This window comes from Phyllopteryx taeniolatus, chromosome 10 (genome assembly GCF_024500385.1).
Source record: "Phyllopteryx taeniolatus isolate TA_2022b chromosome 10, UOR_Ptae_1.2, whole genome shotgun sequence".
Taxonomy (NCBI): Eukaryota; Metazoa; Chordata; class Actinopteri; order Syngnathiformes; family Syngnathidae; genus Phyllopteryx; species Phyllopteryx taeniolatus.
Window position 1 is genome coordinate 19,265,205 of NC_084511.1, and position 20,656 is coordinate 19,285,860.

Below are 20,656 nucleotides of genomic sequence, written 5' to 3' on the forward strand. Positions count from 1 at the left end.
CTAACACACTAATTGTTTCTAAATGCATATTTACACGCACACAAACACAGAAAGCGCACTGAAACCATTTGGACATTATTAAATAACGATTTAAAAAAAGAAAAACAATTTGTGGTTTAGGAAGTTCCGCCTGCCTCCGTGCACTGGCCGAGCTGAGTAGGATTAGCGAATGGGTCAAGGAAGGGAGCAGCACGGATGACTCATACTCAGTATGGACACCGAATATCAGTGTGGGCGAGGTGTGTGTGTGTGTGTGTGTGGGGGGGGGGGGGGGGGGGGGGGAGGGATTTAAAATGTTTTCTAAATCACGAGTTCCAGCTACCCTTTCAATAGCGAAATGTTGAGCCACCTGCACGGCACAGGAAAATATGGCATAGTATAGTTGTAATGCTTATACCAGGAATAATCCTATGCTTATAGCCAACACTTGCATTTTCAGCCCAACATCCCGTTCGTTCGAAATACAATTCAATTCAGACATGTTTGGTGTCGCCTGCCACTGTGACCTGCACTGCGCGCGCGCGCGCACGCACGGACGCACGCACGCGCACAAACACACGCACACTCACGCACACACTCCGTAAGTGAATGACGGCAGGTCGCCATGGAAACTGCGTTACGCTCCGGGCACCCGGAGAAGAAAACAAGAGTGAGTGAGTGGAGTCCTCATTTCAGCACCGAGCGCCTCGTGGACAGCGCCCGGGTGAAGTGTAACCCCATCACATGTCTGGTCAGGTACAGAGCCGCATGCAGAAGCAGCAGCGAGCCTCGCCAGCCTGGGTCGAGACTTCCCAAATTAAAATCAACACTCTCCTCAGCCCATCTCAGCGTGACTCAGGGTGGTTCCACGCGGTTTGATCCCAACAGCGAGAACAGGAGCCAGTGGCTCTGCGACAGCAACAGGTAATACCGGTCAGCATTATGAGGTTGGTTCATTCACTTCTGCTACATGTTGCAACATTGATGTGGAGTTAACATGGATTTTGATCGAACCAATGAGAACCCTGGCTCACTTCTACTGTTAGGTAGTGACTGACTATAAAACTCCATGTTAATTTATGAGTCAACAACTTGTACTGTATTTACAAAAAGAGTAAAGAGTAACAGTTCTTTTGCATGACCTGATGAAGCCTGAGAGGCGAAATGTCTTCTAAGACAACCAGAACAGTCCAGTTGCAATGAAATGACCTGCATGGATGAGAATATTCGCAGGCATGAAAGTAAAGAGTTAACAGAATCAGTCATGTTTTATGGAATAGTTTACGCTTATTGTAATCATCATAGTGTTTGTGGTCTTGCTTACCTCGGTTCCTCCGCAACTGTGTGTTTTGCACTGACTGACTTGACCTACGTTAAGGCTAAATGGAGAGAGACTATTTCTCAGTGTTTTATTTTAAATTTAGTTCTGTGTGTACCAAACCGGAGCATTATGTGCGAGCTGAGCTGATACGCCTGGATGAGTCACTCGGGCTGCAAGTTTGCAGAAGAGTGTGAAAGGGGAGAGGGAGACAAAGGGGCCAGCTGTACAGTAATCCTGCAATTGCTCTTTGCTTTCCAAAGACATGGTTTTATTGTTTTTATGGTCAACATTAAGGACTGTGTTTATCGCCTCTGTATGTAATTTTCTTGACAGACGTTCTTTTTGATAAGCATACACATTTCCCCTAATAGCACTTCCCCCGTATTTTGTTTTTGTCACTGAACAGTTGAAGCAGAATCAATTAAGTACCAAAGAAAATTGGTGATTCATATTTACTGAAACTGCAAGATGGATTGCAAGATTTATAAACACTGTCTATTGTAAAGTGTTTGTGGTTGTTACCGACTCTAAAGTCTGACAAATGACTGCCAGAGCGCAGCCCATTATTATTGTTCATTAGTATCCCAGTGTTTGCCTTTGCATATTGACAAATCATAGCAATCAGCCATATTCAACTGTATCAGTGACTGACAAGTATTGGTTAAAGCAAACAGTAGATCATAATAGGCTGCAATGAATCACATTTTCCCAGTCAAACTAATGCACTTGTTCCCTGAAACACTTGACTTATGCCCACAAGCACACTGTACTGCATCTCATGACACAAACTTAAATGGTTAGACAAATGTAATTTGGCCTATTGAATTTGCAGAGACTGACTGATAAGTCCATATGTAGAGGGTGCCCTGTTGCGCAACTGCCTGGAAAACTAAATAAAATGAACAATCTGATCTCCAACCTTCCACTAATTTGCTCCAGTTACCAAAGGTGTAATAGAAAAGCTTGGGTTTGCTCATACAGATACATGGGAATTATTTCCACTAAAATATGCACATGTGCTGTGTGCACAGACACTAAAACAGATGTGTGTCCTTAATTTGTGACGTTGGTGTGATTAATGAAGTCTGCTGGCGATGACTCATTCAGCTTAACCCTTGCATCTACTCATGGACACAATCACATGATAAATACTTCAGCTGTCAGAACCGATGCACATTATTAATTTTTGTGTTGGCCTTCATTATCATGTATCCTAAGTATAGATATCAAATAAACGTGGCTTATAGCTTTATTCATATAAAGTTTCAGACTGAGAGGGAGTGTTAATAAAGTCTCCGTTTCATTGGATACCGGCACAGTGCATTATGCATTTCAGATTCAGTTATCTCAGTGAAACACTTCTCCTTACTTTGTTGTGATCAGGTTGCAACAGAGATGGATATTTAGCAAAGCTTCATGAATGACTATGCGTGTCGGTTTGTCAACACAGGAGTTACATTAGCATTGTGGAAAAGCTGTCAGCCAAGCTGTGACTAGCAGCAGACATCAGACTGCCAGGGACACTCTCTCGCTCCCTCTGTTTGTATGTGTGAGGGAGCCAGTTAAACATTTGTTGGTTTAAATATTAATAAACTCTCATGTTGGTTATTTTTCCCTCTTTCAAGACAGCAGCATGTCTGAATTCAAATCCAGTCAGCGGTTCCACAGCCTGAAGCCTGAGCAAGTGGCAGTTCTCCATCAGGTTCTATCAGACATTGTTCCCATCCACGGCCGTGGGAACTTTCCAACACTGAAGCTTCGTCCTCGAGACATCATCATTGCTGTACGGGCTAGTCTGCAGAAGCAGGGGATCATGGTGAGAGACGTGCGCCTAAATGGCTCCACAGCCAGCCATGTTCTGGTCCAAGATAACAGAATGAGCTACAAAGACCTGGATATCATTTTTGGGGTGGAGCTGCCCAGTCAGGAAGAGTTCCAGGTACGACTTAAAAAAAAAAACATTTTTAAAGTCAGTGAAATATTATGTGCTGTTATTTCCATTTAGCACAGTTCCTCTACCTACTGTCTTTGTCAGACTGCAGTATTTTCATTTTGACACAGAAGTAATTTTAATCTAAACACATTCAATACGAATTTATTTTACAAGCAGGCTAAATTGGTTTCAATATTTGTAACTGAATTACACCTGAACCCAAAGTCTAATATTGCAAGCCATATTGCAGTCATTATTTGCAGTTTTTGTCATATTGTTGCCCTTTTCCCACAGGTGATCAAAGAGTCCGTACTTGGTTGCTTGCTGAACTGCCTGCCAGCAGAGGTCAACAGAGAGAGGATCAGCAGTGCAACAATGAAAGAGGCCTACGTCCAGAAGATGGTCAAAGTCTTTAATGACCAGGACCGCTGGAGCCTCATCTCGTTGTCAAACAACAGCGGCAAAAACCTGGAGCTCAAATTTGTAAGCATGCTGAGGAGGCAGTTTGAGTTCAGCGTTGATTCCTTCCAAATCATTTTGGATCGTCTTCTTGAATCCTACCTGCAGGAGTCGCAGCACAAATATAATAATGTTATACTGAAGGACCAAGAGGCAGAGACGAAAGATGTGTCTTCTCTGCTTAAGGCCAGCACTACAGGAAAAGACAAAACCAAATTTAAAAATGAATCCCTTTTAGAGAAAGGGTCTTACAACAGCAACACAGAGCTGAAAGATGAGATGCGTGGAAAAGAAAATGCAATACAAACGACAAAACACTCCGCGCAGGAGGGAGATAACAAAGACAAAACACCCACAGAGCTAAAAGAGCACAGAGCAAACCCTAATGAACCCAAACTCCCTGGGCATGCATCTTTAAACCTGATTGCAATAGAGAAACAAACCACTGAAAGCAAAGAGGCTCAGTATAAACGCAAAGATGAGTTATTGCCCTCAGACTCAACTGGACCAGTATATTTAAATCACACTGCACCTTGTAATGAACAGGAAGTACTCACAGATACTGTTGGACTGAAAAAAAAGCCACAGCCAACACCGACAGAGTCCGTAAGACTGACAGAGAACTGTAACAGGAAAGAATCACCCGAGAAAATAAAGACCTCGAGGTCTGTGTGTTTGTATAACCCAGATGTCGACGCATCTCAAGTAAGGGCAGACGACAGTGTAGAGGATGAAAAAAATGTTAAAATTGATGCCGAGATTAAAGGGGACATGGAAAAAAGTGGAATTTCAAATGAAGTTTTAACACCGGAAGAAAAGCCAGACCATAGGCAGGCTGATGAATGTGTTTGCGCCATCGCCGTCACACCGCTTTCACACAACAACACACTCGAAACACACAGCACAGTACAGATTGAAAAATCACCTGACAAACCTGACAATACCGCGGATACTCAGGACACACCTGCACCACCCGGCCTTGTTTCTGACAAAAAGACCTGCTGTCCTCCTTTTTGTAAGAGCTCAGAAAGACTCCCTCATATGGTGGTGCTAAAGCACTCGTCTCCAAAACCCCCACGTAGGATGTGTAAAAAGGTTACCACCATTCCTTACCCTGGCCCAGCTTTCAAGAGTGACTCCAAAACAGATTCCAGTCTACATCCAAACTCTTCCCCAGATGAACCTGATCTTAATGGAGAGCTAAAACCAAAGCCCAGTCTTTTTACAGCGACTGGTTTAGACCCCACAACAATCACAATCTTGACTACAAAAAGCCCTAGACCTGAAAGCAACCCAAACAGTGACCTTTCATCCAATCTGGACTTCCCCTCCACTCCTGATCCCGCCCCTGATTCTGTTTCTATTCTACCTCAGGAGCCAGAATCGTCTCATTTAATCACTGAGTGTTTGTTTGTGACTGACATTCAAAGCCAGGAGGAGAGACCACAATTGCCTGAGCAAAGGCAGTCTTCCCCTGAAAATATTGCTCTGCAACTGAAACAAACAGAATCCCCCAATAGCCCGGATTCATTAGTTTCACACATTGATGAATCCTGCTCAAATGCTGAACAGGCCACACATACCTCAGAAGCTGAAACCAATGATGAAGAGGAGAACAGGGAATCATTGGCCAAATTAGATCAGCCAAATGGCAGCAATGAAAAGACCACAAGCCTACAAGAGACCCCTCCACCTCACTCACCTTCCTCCTCCCGCAGTATCACCCCCCTTGTTTCTTGTCTTTCCCTTCCTGTACTCAGTTTCTCACCTCCCCGCTTCACCCCTTCGCCCCCAAGTCTCAGCCCTCCACCATGTGTGACTCCTCCCTCTCACTGCCTCCCGTCTGCGATGCTACACACTGCCAGTCCTGTGACCAGTTGCGGTTCTCCGCCCTTGAGCTTGAGCCCTACCTCATCCTGCATCAGTTCACCTGCTTACCTCACCCCACCTATGCTTAGCCTCAGCCCTCCCCCTGTCTGTCCAAGTCCTCCTTCTCCGTGCCTCAGCCCTCCCCTTCTCTGCTTCACTCCTCCAGTTGAATCAGAGGAACCCATGTTTCCGATATCCTCAGATACAGGGCCTTTGATAGACAAGTCAGACAATGATGAACAGATTGTGGAGCCCTCTACCCTGCACGGAGACCCTGTCCTGGAACTTGAGGATAAAATAGAGCAGACTTACGTTTCTTTGTTGACTCAGGATCCAGAGCCTGTCTCTTTTCCAATCACACTTCCAAGTGCAACCTCACATGCACTTCCACAGTCTCAGTGTGGAGAACCAACTGAACATGCCCCCCAAAACACAGATGAAGCATTTAGCCCTTTGTCTGAGAACAAGGAGGCCCAGAAAACAACTCCAGACATCACTGAAGAGAGCTCAGCTCTGCAAGCAGCAGGCTGTGTCCCTACTGTCGAGGTCCTGGCTGAGAGCATGTATGGTGACTTTGAGGCTGCCATGGCCCACCTGCGCTATCGCTTAATTGCTACAAGGAATCCTGAGGAGATTCGAGGTGGCGGCTTGTTGAAATACAGTAACCTACTGGTCAGGGATTATCGACCGGCCAGTGAGACTCAAATAAAGACACTGGAGCGATACATGTGCTCACGCTTTTTCATTGATTTCCCTGACGTGCAGGAGCAGCAGAGGAAGATCCTATCCTACTTGAAGAATCACTTCATTGGTGAGGAGAGAAGCAAGTACCAGTACCTAATGACACTACGTCGTGTGGTTGACGACAGCACAGTGTGTCTGATGGGCCATGAGAGGCGTCAGACTCTCAACATGATCACAGTGCTGGCACTGAAGGTTCTAGGAGAACAGAACATTATCCCCAACACGGACCATGTCACATGCTTCTATCAGCCTGCTCCGTACCTTGCAGAGCACAACACCCCCTATATAACAGAACCCAATTACTGCAGCTACTACATACCCCAAGGGGGATCGACTCTACTTTACCAACCATACCCCTTGCACTTGCACACACAGACGGGACTAGTTTAACTGTAAAGCAAACATGCATGTGTAGTTATACAAAACACACAGCAAAGGGAAAACCTGCTTGTCATGAGCGAGGAGCTGGAGAATAGAAATACCGTTTGGCCTATAACAAACTTTTCGGGAGTGGAAGGGGTTGTACTTCCATTTGTACTCTTAAGTTCAAACAAAAAATGTAGTAATGATGAAAAAGAAAATCTAGTATTTTTCCTGAAAATGCTGTGCACCAATGACTCAACCCTTTGGTATCCCTGGGACCAAAGACGGGTTTCTGACCTTCACGGACATACAGATGTACCTCCAGGTTTTTTGATTCCTGTGTGTTCTTCTCCTGTACTTACTGTGCAGTTCTTAATACGTTTAGAATGTGGACCTTGCCTGTGATTAATATTGTGCATGGACTACATGGGACTGTTCTCTCACTGCCAAATACTGTGTGACTATGTTCATGAGACAGTTTAATGTAACTTTGTTTTTCATTTACTGAAGATTTAATTTTGAATAATTATACAAAGGTGGATTCATCAGTTAGTGAAGTGTTATATTACATCTACATGCATGCACACATACTGCATGAACACATATTGTAAAATGTATGGGAAGCCAGTCAATGCATGAACAGCTAGATTAACCGTACATACAGTATATGACACAATGCAAAGGCTTTTAATTTAATAGAAATATATATATTTTTGCAAGACTTTCCAAGATAATACTCAGAGGCAATCCTACTGGTTCTTCATAAAGCCTTTGCAATAGACTGTACAGCATATAGGTTACAGTATGTTGTATGTGAATTACAATCCATCATTTTCAGGTAAACTGTGAGAAAATGTGCTGGATTCCTCTTGTTTGTGGAGTCCTATATGTAGTCATGTGATCTACTGGATGATTTAGTTTACTCTACACAGGTGGTCAGGTTATAACAATCTTTTGGTCATTTCTAAGCATGGCTGAGGTAGAAGCAACTGCCTTTCAACTACTGACTCTTCTCAGAATGAATCAGTATTCACGATATACATGATCTACATGATACAATTCCAGAACAATTTGAACCTAGTTTGAATCTAATTTAAAGCAACAGCAACTATGACCAAAGATGGTTGCATCAAGTGCCTAAATGGAAGAAATACCTTTATCTTACTGCAATGGGGGTGTTTCATATAGGTCTGGACCTGGGTTGTAGGTTTTGTTTAATTGTTGACCCCTATCACTCCTGACCATGTTGGTGTCTTCTTTAATGTACTAATTTGTTGTAGTTTATTCATGTACATTTTAATAAATAAAGGAGAACTAAGAAAAAAAGTTCAAATATGGTATTATTTTAGAAGTAGCTCAGAAACTGAGCTAAAATGAAAAAAAAAGAAGTCATTTTGTTCTTTTACTGTTTGCCACTGACTTTCCTGCACAACAAGGCATTGCAGCTCATGCAGCTTTATAGCCATGAGTTGGTGCTGCAATGATCCACTTAAGCATAACAGTCACATCACGATGGTGCCCTGGAGAGTGGCCCAAAGCTGTGAAACTGTGTCTTTTTGAGGCCTCATCACAAATCACCTGTCCTTCGGACGTGTTTGAAGGTGCTGACGCACATCGCTGCAACACAGCTGGTTCAACAATGTGTTAATGCGAGGAGGCCATGGTTTCTGATCAGAAAATGATGTTTTATACCTAGTGATTAAAGAGACCAATTGTGTAATGAAATAAGGCAACTCCCTCCCAGCTGACTCCCTTCCACGTCATACTATTATTTATATCGTGGGCACACAGGGAGAATGCCTTAAGGGGCTCATACATGTGATCGCAGGTTGGTACTTTCACCCACTATCTATTTACTCTCAATGTAGGCGTGGCTATCTGGGAGACAGAAGATGTGTGGTCTTTGAGTCTCAGTATCAGCATCTCACAGACCCCTGAGCCACTCTTGTCCACTTGAAGTTTCCATAGAGATAGGGACGGTGTAGGAGAGCATGACGTAGGACAGGGAAGACCCACACAGCAAATGGGGGCGGTGGGAGGAGGGGATTTTAAAGAAACAAAAGAAAAAGAGGCAGGTGAAATAAAGGGATCAAGATAGTGGACGGGTGACTCAAAAAGAAAATAGAGAAAATAAGAAGGTAACAACAAGATAAAGACAGTGAGTGTAGAGGGGGAGATAAAGCAAAGAGGTGGGAGGGAAGAGGAGTTGATGGGGAATGCGTGGGAGGCTGTCAGGCCTCCAGTCACAAGGGAGTCACCGTGAAGTGGCTGCAGTGACGGCAGCAGTGATGTCAGAGCAGTACACACACACACAAACCCCACACACACATGGGTGTGCATGTGTACAGACACACAGCTGTATGCACAACGATTTTCCTAATGGGTAGCCCACTCGTGCACCATCAACAGTCATTTTCAAAAATCACAGAGACACCTCATCCACACAGCATCACTCATCCAGGTTTGATGGCAGAGTTAAATTTGGCATCATAGGGTGTGAACAAGGATGTTGCTAGGCATAAAGCTCTACTGGGGCACAGGCCCCTACTATATTCCCTTCCTCCCACGCACACACCACTACACACAGACACAACACACACACACACCTAAACCCACTTACAGGCACACACTGCCCACCCCATTGCTGCACTCTTACTAAAACTACTACTTGAGATATTAATGAGTGTATGAATATAGTTTAACAATTATGAACACTTTAAACATGGCAGCAAAAGCATATATGTGACCCTCCAGCACGAAAACAATCAGAAGCCACACGGGCATGTTTTGGCATGTTCTCCTTATATTTGCTGCTCTTAGGTTCTATCCTGAGAAAGCATGGCTTTTCCTTTCACTGTTATGCATATGAAAGTTCCATTGAAAAAGAAAGACACATTCTCAGTAATACCCCTTCTATTAAGTCTCAAAGACATTAAAACCTTGATGGCCTTGAACTTTTTAAATTTGAATGAAACGAAAACTGAACTGACAGTGTTTGGTCCAAGTGGCCCTTTCAAATTCTCAGTTGTTGACTTGGGCCCTTTGCCACAATACACAAAGACAACAGTCTCGAACTTGGGTTTTAAAATGGAAAGTGATTGTAAATTAGATTGGCAACTTGGTGCAGTAGTAAAATCTATCTCATTTTAAATTAGTCATCTGGCAAAGGTAGAAACAGCAGTCCATGCCTTAATTACATCTCGGGTTGATTACTGTAATGCTCTATTTTGGAGTAAGCCAGTGCATACTTAAATGTCTCCAGTTGGCTCAAAATGCAGCTGCTTGCCTCTTAACTGGAGTATGTAAGAGGGACCACATAAGTTTGGTCACTGATCCCACGCTGTGGAATGATCTCTCTCTGCACATTAGAGAAGCACCCTCAATGTCCATTTTTAAAACCCGTCTTAAAACCCATTTTTATTATTTGGCTTTCAACCGGGCTTAAGACTAAGCATCGTTTTAGTGTTTTTGTTTTTTATTGTTTGTTTCATTTTTGTTTCGTTTATCTTCAATTGTTTTTATTTTTGAAGTTCAACTGTTATCTGTGTACACTACTTTGTTTTCAGCTGTGGTTGTATTTACGGTGCTTTGTAATTAAAGTTGAGTTGAGCTGAGTTGAGGAAGCGGCATTTCAGTGTTAGCCTAGCTGGTCCATGTGGATTTTTTATTTTTTTTTAAAACACCAAAGTATTCTTTGGGGGCTTAAGTTTATTTTAAACCTAACAACACCACTGGACTGCAGTAAAGCAAGCTGGAAATCTAATCTAGTATCTGCAACACACCACAATATAATTTTTAATGGTGCGATGTGAAACATTGGTGACGCACAAACTACAAATCCCCCGATACAGGCTCCAGCTCACCTGAGACTCGAGGGACGATACCCATATAATTTTTAATTATAATATAATGCCTTTTATTTTCACTATACTCATGTACAATGAATGAAAGCAGCTCCTTCTCCAGTGGAGACTTTGGAGACTAGTGGGGCTTTATTTTGGTGACTAGCGCAAATCTAGTGCTGCGCTTGGCGTAACTCTGTGTGTTGGCAGGTTAGACCGGGTCTTTGTAATTTCGTAGACGAGCGTATTTAAAAAAGGGGCTGTCTGTGCCTCGTGAGCGTAAATACAGCCTATTTTAATAGTCCCCAATCAAACTAGCTTCTTTCATCCATTCCCTTTAAGTGAAGCACAATGACGGTCTCGCATGGAGAGAGAGTGATCTTTGCGTGACTGGAGCATTGTCGCTTGGCCGGTGTGGCAAAAGACGTGATGAAATATGGTATGAACTGGTGATAATATGTCCGCGGACCTCATAAATCCATCCATTCCCATGCACAATCACTCATGCATGTGACACCCACCTGCCCCCCTCATAGCTGCATGCCGGCCAGAAATAAAAATAATCATGATGATAATAATAACAATCATAATAATGCATTCAATGAATTGCTTCCGACAATGATTCATAGGGATCAATGTCCGCTGTTCACATATTTATGAATGAAATACGTCTAATCCACCCTACATGTCCACGGCGCTTATTTATCTGTCTACCTGCACCTTGATCAAATTCACCAAAATCGCATTAGACCGGCAGTCTACCTACTGCACCAGACTTAAAGGTGATCCCACTATCCAAGGAGGTAGGCTAGACCTGGTTTGGTAATTTTGTGGACCAGCGTACCCCCCCCAGAGCATTTAAAATGGGACGTCTGTGCTGGTATGAGCGTCATCACAGCCGACTTCAGTCCTGTCCAATTGAAGCATCTTATTTCATCCTTTTTAAAGCGGCGCAAACAGTCTCGAATGGTGGCGTCATAAATGTCGAAGAGGAATCAGCGATGCGCGTGAGACTGGATAATTTAACGAGAACGAGAACAGGTGGAAACGAAAACCTAGCGAGCATGACAAGACTTTACAATGGGTCGCAAGAAAACAAGACATAACATGAAAGAAAACTAAATAATCTAAACCACAAAAAACACAGATTATGACATGTATATGTTACATTGACGTTGGGTCTCCTTGGGCTGATGTTCCACTAGTCTGTGTTATGGAGCACTGCTGCAGTTTGGGCTGAGGAGTCATTTAGCAAGGGACTGGAAGACAAGGGGAGTGTGTGTGTGTGTGTGTGTGTGTGCGCATGTGCATGTGTGAGTGCGTGTGTGCCTGTTCACGTACGTGTGCATTTATGCCAACGCTGACGTCACAGACACACTCATTTCCATCTTGCCTGCATGCAACAGAGAATATATTCCCGTCAGTCTCTGTCTTCTCACCCTGAAAATGTTTTGAACTCTTTTTTTTCTTCTTCTTTTTGCTCCCACTCTTAATGCTCGCCTCCTGTTTCTTTTTATCTTCCTTCCTCCTCCTGCCTTCCTATATTCACTCACTCTTTTGCATCCAGTGGAGCTCAGCCAGCTTGGCGGATATAAAAGACAGTTTAGCATAGACATTTTAAGACAGCCACACAAAATCCTCTTAGAAATGCACATTAGAGACCCTTGCCAATAAACGTGTTCATTTTAAGCATCACTAAAAGGTTCTGTATCGAAGGAGGGCGCTTTGACTAATGCACCTGATGGTTGCTTGTGTGTGTACACTGTCCTCTTTTCTATTGTGTGTGTTTCTGTCCCCGCGTGTGCTAAATTGTGACGTTGTTTCCACACTCACTCGTTGGTAACCCTGGTGACGACAGGACATCATTTAAATCACTTCCTCATGAAAGGTCATCCTCATGCTTTACGCAGAAGAAGGTGTGTGCAAACTCACTCACCCACTCTCACCCTCCCATCACCATGTGTGCAAAGCAATGACCATAATTGTGGGTGTGGGAAGGACAGAGAGGCTGGAAATGAGTGAGACAGCAGAGTAAGACATGCATATAGTGTGTTTAAAAAGAGAATATGAAGGCTATTTCAGTCACCATTCAAAGACTTACACAGGACAGTGGATGTAAACAGGTACAGGGCAAAGAGAGAGAGAGCTTCTGTGTGTGTGTGCGTGTGTGCATGCGTGCGTGCTTGTGTGTGTGCGCGTGTGTGTGTGTGTGTGTGGTCTAGCAAAGCTATTACAAGTCACACGGCTGATCACAGAAGGCAGAGTTAAAGGAGTAAACGATGCACATGTTGGAACTGTGCAGCTGAAAGAAAGCATGCAGGTGCTAAAGAAAAAGGAGCTAGCGATGTCCCTCTGTTTGATCAATGCTTGTATTTCCCCAATAATAATAGAGACAGTGGAGAATGAATGACACAAATGGCCTCTGCAAGCGTATCTCTTAAACAAACTGTTTGGCTGACTATGTGGTTAATAGAAAAGTATCATCAAATAGATCCTGCCTACAGATGATTAAAAGACTTGAGGACACCCACAGCAGGTATTTATTAGTGTACTAAGGAAGCTGGACCACTTCGATAAAACACATGCAAGCACAGGCAAGCATGCAAACTCCACACAGGCCTGAGTTAAGATTGAAACCCAGGATCTTATGACTGTGAGGCAGAGATGCTCACCACTATCTTAAGTGCTGCCCTACTTTTATTATGGACAAATGTATTGGGACACTTGACCATTCCAGAAGGAAGAAAATAAAAACTCTACTTTCCCTTTTCCAACCCTAATAGCTTTTTCTGTACTGCTTAGACTTTCTATTAGATCTTGGGATGTGTCTGTGGTCATTTTGGTCCATTCAACCTGAAGGAAATTTGTTCATCCCAAAAATGTTTGATTTGGTTGAAGTCAAGGCCGGTCAGGTCCTTCCGCAGCTAGTTGATCCAACCGTTTTTATGGAACTTTGTGCAATGGGGCACGGTTATGCTGGAAAAGAAAACAGCCTTCCTTCCCTATCAAGCAAGCACATACAGTGGAACCTCGATAGAACGGACTAATCGGGGCTGGGGAGTCGTCCGATATAGCCGACTGTCCGTTACACTTTTCTTTTAGGCCATATGCACCGTACGGTACAAAATTATTGTTTCGTAGGTTTTTTCATGGCCCAAAACGCACAGTACAGTACAAAGTTATTATAAATAAATATTTTAAAAGGCTTGAAAATGTTTGAAAGTTTCACATTTTTATCCAAACGTACCACGCCGCTTGGTCATGGTGACATTGTTGACGTACAGTACTCATTATAGGCGAGTCGCTTTCATGAGCTGCGAGGAATTAGTGTGCTTCCTAGTTCCAAATCTGTTGCCAAAGGCGAACTGCTTGACAAAAAAAAAAATCTCTCTCTCTCTCTCTCTATCTATCTCTCTCTCTCTGCACTGCGCTGTGTCATTGATTTCAAATGTTCCTGTCATTTGCAAGCGGTTTTGTTGTTCAAAGACTTTTGCATTCAAATGACAACCCTTAAACCATGTCACAGACGTACGTTATGTATAAAACAGTAGGGAAAAGATGATTCTGAAGGAAGGGGGAATGTTGCAGCACAGTAATTTCACAATGGAGGGTGGTATTACTCCACGATATCTCTTTTTATGACTGAAGAAGAAGAATTTGACGTATACTTGATTGTTGCTGCACACTTGAATAAATATCACGTACATGATCAATAAGACCATGGATGGAAATATCTTGTTATTGTTGTAGTTAAGAATTACGAATTAATTGTAATTTTGCAAGAAATACTAATATTATATATACATGCCCTGTGGTTGGCTATCATTCACTTCAGGGTGTACCCTGCCTCTCGCCTGAAGTGAGCTGGGTTAGGCTTCAGCACATCCATGACCCTAATGAAGATAAGCGGTACAGAAAATGGATGGATTGACTTTATAAACTAATATACAGTGAATATAAAATGTCTACACACGTCTGATCAAAGGCCAGCTTTTTGTGATATAACAAAATGAGATCAAAATAAGTCATTACAAAACTTTTTCCACTCAAGTCAAATGGGAGTAAGCCATGCCACCATTTAAAGTGTCTTTGATTCACTCCAAATAAAGTTAAGGTGTTCTAGTAGACTTTTCCTGACATTTTTTTTCTTGGATTTATAGCAGAAGCCTGGAGGTTTTGTGCAAACACTGATTGGGATATGAAACTGTTCATAATTCCCTCCACCTTGACTAAGGCCCCAGAAAACCAAGAAAACCAACCAACCGCAAAGCATAATGCATATTTCACACTGGGAATAATTTTGTTTTGCTGATAAGTAGTGTTGTGTTTCCACCGAACATATATTTTGGAATTGTGCCCAAAAAGTTCAATTTTGGTTTCATCGGGTCATAACACACATTTTCAACCACACGCTTGTGGGAAATTCCAAGTGTGTTTTTTGAAAGTGTAGCCTGGCTTATTTTTTCTTTTTCTTTTTTTGTAAGATGAGGCTTCTGGCTTGACGTCCAGTTCTTTGTAATGTCACTACTTACTACCATATTTTTGTCTGTGATGATGACTGTCTTCACTGTGTTCCATGGTACATTTAATGCCTTGGCAATTTCTTACTATCCCCTCCTCCTGGCTAATATGTTTAAACAATGAGATCTTTCTGATCCTGTGGAAGCTGGAGTGCAGACCATGGCTGGGTGCCATAATGTGACAAATAAATAAATTAATAAAATTTAAAAACCTGACTAGAATATTTTAACTGTATTTGGGGTTACGCAGCGGCATTTTAAATGATAGCAGGTGTGTGCTGACACCCATTTAATATGAGCATGAATGTGATGAGTAAATTCTGAACACAGGCACATAATAGGGTGTGCGCTCTTGTGCAACCACATTATCTCACTTGTTTAATTTTACGTCTCCTCTCTAAAAGATTAACATTAATTTTCCAAATGAGTTGTACAGGTGACATGCCACATTAATTTTGGAAAAAAAGTTTGGAAATTATTTATCTTGGTCTCATTTTTGTACATCACAAAAACCTTCACCTCCATCCATCCATCCATCTTCTACCGCTTATCCAAGGTCGGGTTCACCTCCTTTGCTAATATATATTTGTAATTGTTGATCGTGTTAACAGAACGAAATACATTAGGTAAATATATTGTACTGTTTTTGTTTTGTTCTTGCCTTTTTTTAGGTTTGAGCGCCTGCTCCAAAATTGTCTGTGAACGTGCCTGTCTGTGTGTACGTGTCATTATGAGGATTTTTAGTTATAAACATATTTAATATATCTGATCAACAGGCTATATTAAAAGCAAACTACAGAATATGCATAGGACAATGAATCTGTTTGTTTGTTGAAGAAGGCAATGCCGCCATCTACTGGCAGATACTTGTAAAAACAACCTCTCTGGGGACAGGGAGACAATATAATGTCGACAAAATGGAGCCCAGTGCTTGGCCATGACAATTGTAGCCGACTCAGAGAAGCAGCATCTGCTCCACAAAATAGACGACGAAATAGACGAAAACCATTATGACGCATTTGCTTTGGAGGATGCAGACTGCCGCAAATCAACTGCGGCCTGCAAAGCAAATCGTGGTTGGATTTGCAGCAATTGGGGCCTGAGAGAGAGAGAGAGCGAGAGAGAGTCAGACACAGAGTAGTATTGCTAAATCTAATTGTAAAATGATCTATTTAGAGGTGAACATTAGCAAATGCGCATCGTATAATCAAAACACTCTGAAAATGTATATACAACAAAGACGCATGAAGCCAGGACACATGCGTTTCGGTTTAAATCCAAAACCAAAAAGCCTGTAAACTCGAGTCTGGTTTAGCTTAACAACAGCATGCATCTTTTATGACTCTGCTTACATGTAAATCTCCGTGACTGAGCCAGATTGGATAGAATTAATACAATATTTTGGGTTGAGTCCATGTGGATTCTGATACTCACACTGCAGTTCATGTAGAGTTTGAAGCCTCAAGGGAAGATAAGATTCAATCACCAGAGCCATTATGTAAAATTAGGGCTACACAAAGCTAATGGAAGGGCTCTACAAAGGATGTCAGAACTTCGGATGTCAGAAATGTGCTGGGATGCATGACCTTGATCGGGCCTCACTTATTTTTATCAATAAGGCCTTATTTAGTGATAATCAAATTTGTGTGCCTGTGTATTAGAAAGCTCAGCTTAATGCTTTCATGCGTCACTTTAATGTAGTTGAGATTTTCAATTATAGGATTTATTTATTTAGATATACAATCAAAAACAGTCTCCAGACACAATACTTTGAGGAAAATTCCCAGGACTTGTTTTTATTAAGAGAATTTCAGAACATAAGAGAGGGACCAGACACCTGCGTTTGCGAGAGATTTCCAAATTCAAATTATTTTAAAAAACAACGGTTTTAAAAAAGCCGACATGATAGCGTGGATGGAGCAGGAGCTGTATTTTTTATCTTTCTCATAATGCCGGGTCGTCTCGGACACAGGTCGGAGGCATCACTGTTCCAGGAATGTTTCGTATGTTCGTCTTCCTCTTTCTTATGGGCATCGCGTTTAATTATTATTTTTTAAACACATTTTCAATGAGGAAAAAAAATCATGAGACAAGTAAAAGGGAACTCACTGCACATTAAAAAATCTAAAAGAAACAGCCACGACGACATGGCTGAACCGTTAATAAAACATGGATAGGAGGCTGAACTGCGGGGGAGGAGGGTCTAATCTGCAGAGGAGGTGGAGGGAAGAAAAACACAGGAATACACAAGTCACGACAGAGTCAATCCGGCAGGGGACCCTTTCTACACCAAACAAGGCTTCAACAATCACGAAATGCCGTTTAAAAAAGATTTTAGTGTGTTTTTGTTCTTGCTTGCAGACACTTGATATGACCACTGCAAATCTGCAAGGTGCTCCATAATCAGCTTTGCTTTTTGTGCTAAAAATCTGTACGGATACTTATAAAATCATTGATAAAAATATTCCTCTGTTAACAATACGCCTTGGAGGGAAACCATGTGAGAGACTTGAGAGGGGAGATTCAAGGGGAAGGGCTGTAGAGGAGGAACGCTGGGGCAGTGGTGCTACTCTGACTTGGCCTCCTCCTTGGCCTCTTCTGGGGCTTCCTCTACCTGCGGGACACAACACATCGAGTAAGGTCAGCACCATCATTTTGACTTTCAAAGTCCACTGCCAAAGCTCCCGCTCACCTCGTTGGTCTTGGCCTCTCCGTTCTCAGAGTGGTTTTCTTCATTGGCCTCCGCATCGGCGTTCTCCTTTGTCTTCTTGGTCTTCTTGTCCTCCTTCTTGTCATTCACAGCCTTCTCTTTCTGGAAAAAGCAATACGATGAGCAGTTGGTTGGATTAATATTCAAATGCTGGATGGCTGTGTGCATGGTTGGCCTCTCCTACCTTTGCTGGCTTCTTAACCTTTGGTTCCACCTTAGATGTGGCTGGCATCTGCAAACATGGACGGGTTTGAAAATGGCTCAAACAAGTTTTCTTTGTTAATTTGCTTGATTTGTTTTTTTCTGTAGCTACTCTGGGGTTTGGGATACAATCTTTAACAAGCAATTGTTACCGATTGCTTGTTCTATTATGATATCCAGTCATTAAGAGGGATTTAAGACTTCATGCAAAATTAAATTGATAGAATTTTGGGTTACTTTAAGTAAAATTGCCTTATAAGTTAATAATTACATTTGTAAAAAAATGCATTGCTTTGCCTTTGATTACATTTTAACGATTCACTCAAATCTAAAAGGAGCAAAAAAGTTCATTCGAAAGATACCTGCATAGGCACATCTAGTATCAGATTTCTATAATCACGATTGGGTTTGCTCTCTAAATTGAGATATTGTCTGGGCTTTTCGATGGAATGTGAAAATATTCTATTATGCCTGCAATCACAAATAATATAAACTTACTCCATGACTGTTTCTCTGAGCCATAATGGGATTTCGTATAATTTTGTTTAAAGGATATGAAGCACCAACCTATGTTGGCAATTTTCTTTAATGTTAAAATAATGTATCCAACTTTTCTCTGAATGTAAGACTATATTATATTTCAATTAAAATGTTTTTTAAGGGGGTAGCTAGTACTATTACAAGCTTATGTGCGGGTATTAACATTCATTTATTCATCTTCCGTACTGCGGGCGTGCTGGAGCCTCTCCTGCTATCTTCGGGCGAGAGGCGGGGTACGCCCTGAACTGGTCACCAGCCAATCACAGACTACAGAGTACAAACAACCATTCGCACTCACATTCATGCCTACAGGGAATTTAGAGTCTTCAATCAACCTACCACGCATGTTTTTGGGATGTGGGAGGAAACCAGAAGACCTGGGGAAAACCCACACAAAGGGGAGAACATGCAAACTCCACACATGCGAGGCCGGTTTTGAACTTGGGTTCTCAGAACCGTGAGGCAGGTGTGCTAATCAGTCATCCATCGTGCCGCAGGTATTAACATATTTATGTAATGTAAAATAAACATTTACAACTTTTTAACCTTAATAAAGTACAAATATACTGCTTGGTCTGGAATCATATTTGTGAATGATGAATGAAGTTTTTTTTTTTTTAAAGTATTATATGGAAAAGTACTTGTTTTTTATCTAAATAGTTCTATGGCCCTATACAGTATATTTTAGTGCCATTTGTCGTGTTAATTTGCCATATGGTTTAATGCAAATAAGTTATTATTAATTTTGTTTTCTTACCTCTAATAACCGGGCTGATCTCCTCTTGGGCTGAAACGGAGCAAATGTTATTTTAACCGTGTTGCTTTGTAATCTTGGGACATTGTACAGGAAACAAATATTACATTACTATAAAAGTGTGTTTATATGGACAACTTTGTATAAAGTTTTATTTAATTTTCTCAAAACTTACCTCCTCCTTCTCTTCTGGTTCTGTTCTCTGCATAACAAAACAAAAACGACAGCGATTAAACACAGAAACATGAAAATGGCATTATTAAATGCTAAATGTGTGTTTATAAGTACAATAAAGTGCCACCAAACGACTTGTGCACTTAATCTGATTAACAACAGCGGTGTTGAAAAAACTTTTTCGAATCATCCCAAAACATGAAGGTGTGGCAAACAGAGCTGCTTTTGAACATTTTAGGACTGGGAAATGTGGCTGCAAAGCGTGGTTGTGGAGAGGGGCTCCCAGGAGTTGAGCATGCGGGCCTGTGGGGGCCCATTTGGAGGGCCCGGGCCTGGGTTGTCCCTTCCACTCCCCTGTGTCTGTCTGCCTCCCCATTCAATGCATGCAGCTCAGATTTGAAAGCTGGCGCGGGAGTCTCAGAGAGGGAGGGGGTGGGGGGGACCTCGCTCGTCCTCGCGGGCGCCACCCACAGGCACAGCCGCGCCACCGCACCCATTTGGGACTACGAACAAAGAGAGTAAATATATCTTTTTATCCAAACGCGACAGTGACTGTCGGATTTTGCGGCCAAAACGCAAAGTAAAGTCAGTGTAGTATTTTCTGGCGCTACTTTGGAGCGGTTTGGCGAGCAAACGGCGATAAGCGAGCCGTTAGTTCGTCGGCTGGCTCGCCGACGAAGGTGGACAAGAGCTGCAAAGCATGGCTGCTGCTGCTGCTTGTGCTTTAACTGCATGGAGAGCCACACACTTCGAGCTCCACAACGGACAGCGGCGGCTTGCACCAATAGCGGGCCGTATTAACGCGAGAAAATATTCATTCCAACGCACAAAAAGTCCACATTATTTTTAGAAAACGGGGGAAAATTACCGACGAGGTCCGAGCATCGCACATTGCGTTATAATTAAGTAATGTCTCAGAGGAATGTCTCGCAGGCGTTTGCATTGCATTCGCGCTCCCTGTAGCCTTCTAAGTCTGCTCATTTGTTTTCGATTGCTCACCTTTCTCCTGGGCATGTTGATCTCTCGGAGGTTTTCACGCAAACACAACTAGAAACAGTTCAGTTTGAGTACATGTGAAGACGAGTGTCTCCCCTCTGCTCAGCAGTGTAGTAAACACACAGAAACCGAGAGGCGAGTGGTTGAATGGGGGGAGGGGTGCGGCTAAGCGCCTGATTGACGGCTGCGCCGACCAATGGCGTGGCGCCATCCGGGGCTGCGGAACACTTGGAATTTCGGAGCCGGTGATG

The 20,656-nt window shown here is 42.5% G+C and overlaps 2 protein-coding genes across 2 annotated transcripts; one reads left to right on the plus strand and one right to left on the minus strand.

Moving 5' to 3' along the window:
- The first annotated feature begins 589 nt into the window (after nucleotides 1-589).
- Nucleotides 590-7,988, plus strand: LOC133485094 (proteoglycan 4). The gene is made up of 3 exons (XM_061788443.1): nucleotides 590-903; nucleotides 2,926-3,239; nucleotides 3,528-7,988. Exons 2-3 carry the CDS (start codon nucleotides 2,934-2,936, stop codon nucleotides 6,693-6,695), a joined length of 3,474 nt encoding a protein of 1,157 aa, XP_061644427.1. The 5' UTR covers nucleotides 590-903; nucleotides 2,926-2,933; the 3' UTR covers nucleotides 6,696-7,988.
- An 8,811-nt stretch (nucleotides 7,989-16,799) lies between these two features.
- On the minus strand, nucleotides 16,800-20,559 carry LOC133484800 (non-histone chromosomal protein HMG-14A-like). Its single transcript, XM_061787885.1, has 6 exons — nucleotides 20,409-20,559; nucleotides 19,411-19,437; nucleotides 19,239-19,268; nucleotides 17,925-17,972; nucleotides 17,723-17,842; nucleotides 16,800-17,644 (listed from the first exon to the last, which is right to left on the minus strand). Exons 1-6 carry the CDS (start codon nucleotides 20,421-20,423, stop codon nucleotides 17,597-17,599), a joined length of 288 nt encoding a protein of 95 aa, XP_061643869.1. The 5' UTR covers nucleotides 20,424-20,559; the 3' UTR covers nucleotides 16,800-17,596.
- Between the last annotated feature and the right edge of the window lie 97 nt (nucleotides 20,560-20,656).

Coding starts and splice junctions, on each gene's coding strand:
- LOC133485094 (XM_061788443.1), top strand. CDS start 2,934: ATGTCTGAATTCAAATCCAGTCAGCGGTTCCACAGCCTGAAGCCTGAG. Junction 3,240..3,527: donor CCAGTCAGGAAGAGTTCCAG/GTACGACTTAAA, acceptor CTTTTCCCACAG/GTGATCAAAGAGTCCGTACT.
- LOC133484800 (XM_061787885.1), bottom strand. Junction 19,269..19,410: donor AACCAGAAGAGAAGGAGGAG/GTAAGTTTTGAG, acceptor GCTCCGTTTCAG/CCCAAGAGGAGATCAGCCCG. Junction 17,645..17,722: donor GAGAGGCCAAGACCAACGAG/GTGAGCGGGAGC, acceptor TGTGTCCCGCAG/GTAGAGGAAGCCCCAGAAGA.